We start from the raw sequence: 9,368 nt of genomic DNA, 5'->3' as shown, positions 1-9,368 counted from the left end.
TATATATATATATAAGATGCAGGGTACCAACATCAAATACAGTGAGAACAGGGTTATACTGTGGGGGAGAAACATACAAAGAAACAAAAAATCACATGGGACATTATAAATGTGTTAAAAACTATAGCAAGAAAAAACCCACTTGTGTCCCTATCTTGGGGTTCATTTCGCTTAACATCATCTTATCTGGTCATATGTACAAAGCTTTTGACCTTTTCTACTTGTCCCAAGCATATACTAGTTATTAGAAATAAGGGAAACCATGGGACCTATGTTTCTTTGGGCCAGGCTTACTTCACTTAATATAATTTTTTCCAAGTCTTTCCATTTCCTAACAAATGGGGCAATGTCATTCTTTCTGATGGAGGCATGGAATTCCATTGTGTATATATACCACATTTTCTTGATCCATTCATTTACTGAGGGGCATCTGGGTTGGTTCCCTATCATAGTTATGGTAAATAATGCTGAAATAAACATAGTTGTGCTTTTAGCTTTGGTATGGTCTTGTTTGTAAACATTTGGGTAAATGCCCAAAAGTGGGATTGCTGGGTCATAGAGAAGCTCTATGTGGAGTCTTTTGAGGAACCTCCATACTGCTTTCCAAAGTGGTTGAACAAGTTAACACTCCCACCAAGAATCAAGTAAGGTTCCCTTGTGGCCACATCCCCTCCAGCATCTGTTGTTATTAGAGTTCTTGATTCTAGCCATTCTAACTGGAGTGAGGTGGAATCTCAATGTTGTTTTGATTTGCATGTCTTTTATGGCTAGAGAGGTTGAGCATTTCTTCATATGTCTATTGGCCATTCTTCTTTCTTCTTCAGAGAAGTTTCTCTTTAAGTCTATAGCCCACTTATTTATTGGGCAGTTGTTTCTTTGAGGACTTGTTCAGGGAATTAATTTTTTGTATTCTTAGTACCTTTTAGATACGAGGCCCATGTTTGTTGTATGGCTAATGAAGATCTTCTCCCAATCCATGGGCTTTTTGTTGATCTTGTTAACTAGGTCCTTTGCCTTGCAGAAGCTCTGAAACTTCATGCAATCCCATTTGTCCAACCAACCTTTGATTTGTTGTGTTTCCAGGTCTCTATTAAGAAAATTTCGACCTGTACCAAGTAGAACTAGGGTTTCTTCTATTCTGTCCTGTAATGTTTTCAGGGTGTCTGCTTTGACTCCGTGGTGTTTGATCTATTTGGAGTTGATTCTGGTGCAGGGTGATATATAAGGATAAGGATCTAGCTTTAGTATTCTACAGGTGATTGACCAATTTTGCCAGCACCATTTACTGAAGAGGTTGTCTTTCTTCCATTCTATTTTTTTTAGCTCCCTTATTGACAATTAGGTGGCTATAGGAGTGTGGGTTTACTTCTGGGTTTTCAATTCTATTACATTGGTCCTGAGGTCTGTTCTTGTGCCAGTACCAAGCTGTTTTGATTACTATGGCTTTGTAGTAGAGTTTGAAATTTGGAATTGATACTCATCCAGCACTGTTCTTTTTAAAAAAAATTTTTTTTTGGGTCTGGTCATGAGGCCTAAACTCTGGGCCTGGGCGCTCTCCCTCAGCTCTTCAGCTCAAGGCTAGCACTCTACCACTTGAGCCACAGCACCACTTCTGGCTTTTTTTTTGCTTATGTGGTGCTGAGGAATCGATCCCAGGGCCTCAGGCATGCAAGGCAAGTGCTCTACCACTGAGCCACCTTCCAGCCCCTCCAGCACTGTTCTTTTTGCTAAGGATTGTTTTTGCCTCTGTATTTTGTTCCTTTCTGTAAGAACAGGTTTCCTAGGTTACTGATAAATCATTTTCATAGTCGTGCCTTGTCCTTGTTTTTCCTTGGCTTCATACAAGTTCAGTATATGCTCAACATAGGATTCTGCTTGCCCCACCACCCCTAGTTCTGTTGCCTTTAACCCTCCTTTCTTCTGCAGTGCTCTGTAAGAAGCTGCACCACAGCTTTTCATGTCACCTGTGCCTTTGAGCACAACCTAGAGATGAAGACCATCCTAGATGATAGCAACGAAGTAAAGTTCAAGTCATTCTGTCTCAAGCACAGCCAAAATAGGCAGTCACTTGGGGAGGTTGAGCCCCACAACCACATGACTGCTGAACCAAGCCAGAACAAGAGTGAGAAAAATAACATGAGGGCACAGAAGCTTCATGAGCTAGAAAAAGAGTTCTATTCCTTTGTGAAATCAAAAGACGTGGCTGCAGAACTAGAGTTACCCTTGGAAACTGTGGATTTCATCAATAAGTACTGGAAACTCAAGCGCAAAAGCAACTTCAACAAACCATTATTTCCTCCCAAGTTGGAAGAAGAAAACATCCTAGTACAGCCAAAAGAAGAAAATATTCACACTTGCATGAGAATGTTTATGCACCTGCGGCAGGACTTGGAGAGGGTAAGGAGACTGGTGCTGACTAGTGTGTAGATCATAGTCTGCATAAAAATAAAAGGTCCTACTTCCAGTTTAAAAAGGACCTCCTCAAGAGTCTGTATCCTGGGTCTTTGCCTATCTTCTGATTTTACTATGGTCTGGAGACACTGGGGCTCCTCTGAAATTTTGATTAGCACATTCAGGGGATTGGCAAGGCTCATGTTTATGATTTTTGTTGTTGTTTTATTATAATTTCCTACCTTATTTTTGCTGGTCCTGAGGCTTCAACTCGGCCTGGGCACTGTCCCTGAGCTTCTTTTGCTCAATTCTATTACTCTACCATTTGAGGCACAGTGCTACTTCCAGCTTTTTCTGTTACTAACTTGTGATAAGAGTGTCACCGACTTTCCTGCCCAGGGGGCTTTTAACCATGATCATCACATCTCAGCCTCTTGAGTAGCTAGGATTACAGACATGAGACACCCACACCCAGCTTTAGTTTACTTAGTTTGTTCATTACTTTGAGCCTAAATTGGCTTGATTGTATTTACTTATACAATTTAGAGACTGCAGGCTGAGGAAAGAGTGAACTTTAGGTTCAGGAAAGTGCTTGCTGCACTCTGGGTGTTTTAGTCTGAATAGTACGGATTGTATGTTGTGGGGCACTGCCTTCAATTATAGGAGGTAATATAAGATACTTGGCAGCATTGCTGGCCTCCACTACTCCGCACACCTAGTTGTGTGACCCACAGCTAAGGACAGCTCCAGCCACACCACCAGATAATTTAACTCAGGATATATTCTCCAAGTATCCACTAAGTTAGGTGCTATAGGAGTTCAAAGGTAAACTAGGTGCTATGTTTACCCTGAAATCTTTAACTTGATTGTGCAGTTATAGAAATGGCTAGGTGCGGGGGTGGGGTGGGTCCTTCTGCTACCAAAACTCCAAAAACTATGAGACCTTAAAAAATATGTTTTTTGTTTTTTGCCAGTCCTGGGTCTTGAACTCAGGGCCAGTACACTGACCCTAAGCTTTTTTTTTCTCAAGGCTAGCACTCTACCACTTGAGCCAGCACCACTGCTGGCCTTTTGTGTTTATATGGTACTGAGGAATCAATCCCAAGGCTTCATGCATGCTAGGCAAGCACTCTACCACTAAGCCACATTCCCAACCTGAGTACATTTCTATTTGAACAGTTTCACCCTCTCCTTCATTTTATCTCAGTGAAATATGAAAAATTTTAAGATATACATAGAGTCCCTATTGGTATTACTGTTGTGCAGTTATAGAAATGGCTTGGTGGTGGGGGATTTCCTTTCTGCTACCTAAACTCTAAATCTATGAGACCTTAAAAAAATATATTTTTGCCTATCCTGGGACTTAAACCCTGGGCCTGGGCACTGTCCCTGAGCTTCTTTTTTCTCAAGCCTAGCACTCTACCACTTGAGCCAGCAACACTTCTGGCCTTTTGTGTTTATGTGGTAGTGAGGAATCGAACCCAGGGCTTCATTCCAAGCCTGAGTACATTTCTATTTGAACAGTGTCACCCTCTCCCTCATTTTATCCCAGGGAGATATGAAAAAAGTTTAAGATACACATAGAGTCCCTGTTGTTATTACTGTTGTTTACCAACACTCTTCTAAACATTTTGTAAATATTCTTTTAATCTTAACCTGCTTATGGAAGAAAATACTTAAACATCCCCATTTACAGAAGCATAAACTAGATCACAGAACAGGTGAGGGGTGTGAGAGAAGAAGTTTTCCCCCTGGTGACTATGGAAACTTGACTAAGCTGAAGGTATGAGCAAAAAAAGCCATTTTCTACTGAGGAGGTTGAGATCTGAGAATCGCAGTTCAGAGCCAGCCTTAGCAGGAAAGTCCATGAGATTCTTACCTCCAATGAACAACTTAAAAAACGAAGTAGAGCTGTGACTCACATGGGAGGGCACTAGTCTTGAGCAAAGTCCTGAAGGACATTGCCCAGGACCAGCACAAAAAAAGAAACTCCTTTCGATCTGGGAAACAGACTTTTCTCTTTCTCTCCCATCATTTGTACTTGGGAACTGAAAGAGAAGGCTAAATCAGCAGTTGTTCTTCCCATTCTGATAATGCATGAAAATATTAAGCTTGTAACACAACAAAAAGAATAGATTTTTAAAGTTGGGCATAGTGGCTTACACCTATACTACCAGCTCCTCAGGATGCCCCAGAGATGGAGAAGAGGCTGTCTTGAGGCCAGTCTGGGGGAAAAAGCTAATGAGACCCCATTTCAACACACTAGTAATGATGGTACATGTCTGAAATCCCAGCTACACAGGAGGCATAGCTAATTAGGATCATGATCCAAGTCTAGCCCCAGGCAAAAAGCATGAAGACCCTATCTGAAAATAGCTTAAACAAAAAATGACTGGAGTGAGTGGCTCAAGTAGTAGAATGCTTGTCTAGCAAGTACCAGGCCCTGAGTTCAAACCTCAAAGTTTCTGCAAAAGCAAACAGATTTCAGAAGGAAGCTTTGGAGCATTTTGCTTTTGCTACTGTTTAATCTGGGAATAATGTCCCATGATGGCTGTAGAAATTCCTGTGGAATTCTCTCGGTATGTGGCCCTTGAATCTATCATCATTCTCACCCATCCCCTTCTTCATCCTTAGTCATCTTCATTTTAGATAAATTTTAACTGTCAAATTTTGTTACTGTAACAAATATCTATTTTCTGGGGATTGCGCTTTTAGGTACAAAATCTGTGCTACATGATAAGCAAAAGAGAGAAGCTGAAACTCTCTCAGAACAACTTACAGGAGCAGATCTTCAACTTGCAAGCCCAGATTATGCACGACGAAATTGCTACAGGTAACCTGTGTGTTAAAATTGTCCTAGAAAATATACAGACTCCAGTTATATCCTTTTTAATAATTTAATTTTTTAATGTTTGACTTAAAATATTTTAAAGTTCTTGTCTGATATTTCATTTGCTTCAGCCTAGTCCTGATATGAACATGGCTCATGTTATCTAATTAGGCTGAAATCTCAGGATAGGATTGGAAATTGCAAGTCTCTAAACCCCAAATATATGTTTGAGGCCTTTAGTTGAAGCCATGAAATTATTCTGTATTGATCTAAATCATTAAGATATCTCAGTATGGGCTGGGAATGTGGCTTAGTGGTAGAGTGCTTGCCTTGCATGCATTGAAGCCCTGGTTTCAACTTCTCAGTGCCATATAAAAAGAAAAAGCCAGGGGCTGGGAAGGTGGCTCAGTGGTCAAGTGCTTGCCTCACATGCATGAGGCCCCAGGTTCGATTATCAGTACCACATATGCAGAAAAAGCCTGAAGTGGCGCTGTGGCTCAAGCAGTAGAGCACTAGCCTTGAGCTGAAGAGCTCAGGGACAGCTCCCAGGCCCAGAGATCAGGCCCCCACGACCTGCAAAAAAAAAAAAGCCAGAAATGGCAATGTGGCTCCAGTGGTAGAGTGCTAGCCTTGAGCACAAGAAGCTCAGGAACAGTGCCCAGGCCCTGAGTTCAAGCCCCCCCAAAAATCTCAATAAATAATATCCCACGTATAATCCTAGCTACTCAGGTGGCTGAGGTCTGAGGGTAGTAGTTCAAAGCAAGCCCAGGCAGGAAAGTCTATGACTCTTATCTCCAGTTAACTATATAAAATCTGGAAATAGTGTGGTTGTAATAAAAAAATAATAATATAAGATTGAATCTCAGTTCCAAGAAAACATTTAATTCCAGGGTTATTCACCAGTAGTCTATAAAGTCTTAGCCAGAAATTAATAGACGTGTCCCTTATCTTTTCATTTATTCATTAACATTTGTTGAGCACTTACTAGGGACTCCGATCTAAACTAGACAGAATCCTTTCTTGTATGGAAGCCTAGCTGGAGTAATGACAGTCATATTCAGTAATACCTGTAGCCTCTCTGCTTCTCATTTAACACAGATAAGTAACAGCCTAGGCCACTAGGGGTCACTGAGATAGGTATGCAGAATCAGCTCCTGCCTGGGCTCAGCCAAATGAGGCTTTGGGGTATTTGTGAGTGATAACAGGAAGAAGCACAGTGGTGTAGCAGGAGACAATGATACTGTCACAGGACAATGTGATTGGCAAAGCAAGAAGACCCAAGGAACAGCAAGGAAAAGCTCCTGTGTGCTGAAGAGATTGGCTCTAGACATTTGGCTTCTAATTGTAGAAGTTATAGCTTAGCTCCGAGTGGCTGGCAAAATCAACAGAAATGGGGGTTGTGGCTCTCACACACTGCCCATGGGGGATACCTTTTGGCAAAGCTCCAATAAGATAATAGTGGCAAATGGCAAGTCCATATGCATGGATTAATTTTTGGTAGTATATATATATATATATTTTCAATTTGGAAGTGTTCAACATAATAAAGACCTATGATCATATGATAACATAGCCAGGGAACTGGACAGAGGTGGGAATGTTGTCCCTGTAATCTCTACCATGGTAACTTGTAGTCAGGATATTATTATAGGTTAAGAGCCTAAACCTTGTAGGAACACCCCACTTTTAATGACAGGTTACAACATACATGTATTCTTACTGACCAAACCTGTGCTGCATTTATGAGGAAGGCCAGGAGAGAAGGGAGGGATAGGATGTGAAATGTCTGTGTTCAAGGCATGTCTTTAGCAGTGCCATGCATTGCCTATGCTTGCATGAACCAGACACACAAGTAGAGTGTCAATTCCAAACCACTGCTAGTAACCTTGTGTTTGGAGGGGAAAGAGGCAGACTAGGAGTACAAGGAGCAGCATACTAGTCTTTGTAATCCTTTTACAGATAGGGAAAAGAGAGGTAAGGTAGTTGGGAGCCATGGAACAGAGTGGCACTACTAAGATTAGCACCCTTAGCCCCATCCTCTAGTGCTGTTCCCACCACTTACACCATGATGTACTTATGTATCAATGAAAGTTTTTTGGTGAACACTAGGAAGATTGGGTCCATTAATTCCCTCTGCCACAAGCATATACACTATTACTTACATCAGTTATGAAAACAAATCATTCTTTTCCATCTCAGGATCTCCTTCGACAAATTCACTAGAGAATGCACTACTTTCCTCACCATCAAAAGTTGCCTTAAAGTCGGGGGCCAGACCAATACCAGAAGATTGCAGAAATGGCACCATAGAGACTGATCATCGACCCTGCTCCCCTAGCAGTGGCTTGCTTACTCTCAGTAAAAGAAGCCTAGAGGTGCCTGAAGAGCCACTGGACCTGCAAGTGATATCGTCTACAAGGCCTCTGCTAGAAAGCAAGAATAAGTGCTTGCTGGACAGCCACAACCATTCTCAGAATGAAGCCAACAGTCCCAGTCCTACTCAGAAATCTCCATCTTCTGAGTTTTCTCATGGGTCGTCAGTGGAGGTGGAGAAGTCTCCAGTCTTTGAGGCTGTCCTCTATGGACAGTCTCGTAGCAACAATGGAAATAGTGAGCCTAGCCCCAAGTCTGCCAAGTCAGATGGCCTTGAGGACAATCTGCCTGTGAATGTCATCCAGGAAGCTAGTGCTAGTGAGATGCTCGATAACCAGGAGCCCATGGTAGGCTCCCACTTAGCTGGTCAGAGTAGCTTTAGAAAATCAACTTTGGAAAAGTTCAGATCCTGTAAAGAAGGCTCCCACTTAGCTGGTCAGAGTAGCTTTAGAAAATCAACTTTGGAAAAGTTCAGATCCTGTAAAGAAACAACCAAAAAATGTGGAAGGAGCACTGAGGGCCCCCAATGCTATGTGAAACCAAGAATATAAATCTTAAAGAGCAGTTCCTGGGTAGGCAGCATCTCAGGCAATACTCTGAGAAAGCTGCACATCCAGAGACCAATGGGTATTGCCCAGATTTGAAACTGAGTGATTTGGAGAGCAAAAGTGATGGAAGTAAGGAAAAAGCCATTGTAAACAAATATAGTTCAGACAAGGAACATCTAGGATTCTGAACAGGATTGCCATAGGGAAAGCGAGGTACATCCTCTTCCCCATGGTTCAATGCAGAGGTGATTAGAAACTGCCAGTGGTCCAATATTTACCCCAGTTATTGGGATAAATCCAAACACCAAAAGGATTCTGGCATATATTAAGAGGAAATACAGGAAAAGGGAATTTTTTCCACAGTAAATTGAATTGAAGTATTTGAAAAGGTTTCAAGTCTTAATTTTTACAAATAGAGTAAGAATTACAGATTATGTCTGGAATTTGGTTTGTCAGAGGTTGGTTTGGAAACAGCTAGGTCTAGAGTTATTTACTCAATAAATATGCAGGTACAGCTTTCCAGTTACATTAACATACTGTTCAGTTTATGTATTAAGGGTCCTTACATTGCTAATGGTCTCTGTTTATGTATTAAGGATCACCACACTGCTAGTGTTTGACCAGAAACCATGATTATAAGACACTAAAATTACTTACCATTTGAAACTACAATATGATTCCCAGAGCTCCAGTCTCTGGAAAGTTCCTAGCTGTACTGGTGTCGGTAAACCCTCTTTAAGGGAGAGATGGGGAGAGATCATCTTTGTCAGATACTGTCAAGCTCACTACCCTCTTCCTTTGCTTCTGGCTAGGTGGAGTTTCTTTGACAGAATCATAACTTACCATTCAGTTCTCCTAATGCTTGAAGTGTGTAGTGCCTGTTCTTAGACCCTCTCTTTTTTTGTTTTTGTTTTGTCCATCATGGGGCCTGAATTCTGGGCATGGGCGCTGTCTCTCAGCTCTTCAGCTCAAGACCAGTGTTCTACCACTTGAGCCACAGTGCCACTTCCAGCTTTTTTTTTTGCTTATGAGGTGGCTGAGGAAGCGAACCCAGGGTCTCATGGATGCGAGGCAAGCACTTTACCACTGAGCCACCTTCCCAGCCCCCTCTTAGACCTTCTTGTTGAGGACAAACTCATAACTCTTTTACCCAGCTAACAAGCATAAAAGGCTCACTTGTAATAGTGTTTACCAAAGTACACATGTACTACTTCCAAGGAAAATGC

At 41.7% G+C, this 9,368-nt stretch overlaps 1 protein-coding gene across 1 annotated transcript in view; it reads left to right on the top strand.

Annotated features, from left to right (window-relative positions):
• Nucleotides 1–8,391, top strand: part of LOC105996643 (protein Jade-3-like) — a 21,188-nt gene extending 12,797 nt beyond the window's left edge. Inside the window, 6 exon segments of the mRNA XM_013030838.1 lie at nucleotides 1,927–2,397; nucleotides 5,107–5,224; nucleotides 7,421–8,000; nucleotides 8,067–8,134; nucleotides 8,137–8,320; nucleotides 8,322–8,391. Coding sequence (XP_012886292.1) covers nucleotides 1,927–2,397; nucleotides 5,107–5,224; nucleotides 7,421–8,000; nucleotides 8,067–8,134; nucleotides 8,137–8,320; nucleotides 8,322–8,391 — 1,491 coding nt within the window.
• Nucleotides 8,392–9,368: the final 977 nt, after the last annotated feature.

Source organism: Dipodomys ordii, unplaced genomic scaffold (genome assembly GCF_000151885.1).
Source record: "Dipodomys ordii isolate 6190 unplaced genomic scaffold, Dord_2.0 Scaffold134, whole genome shotgun sequence".
Classification (NCBI taxonomy): Eukaryota; Metazoa; Chordata; class Mammalia; order Rodentia; family Heteromyidae; genus Dipodomys; species Dipodomys ordii.
This window is presented reverse-complemented; position numbering and strand designations above follow the sequence as displayed.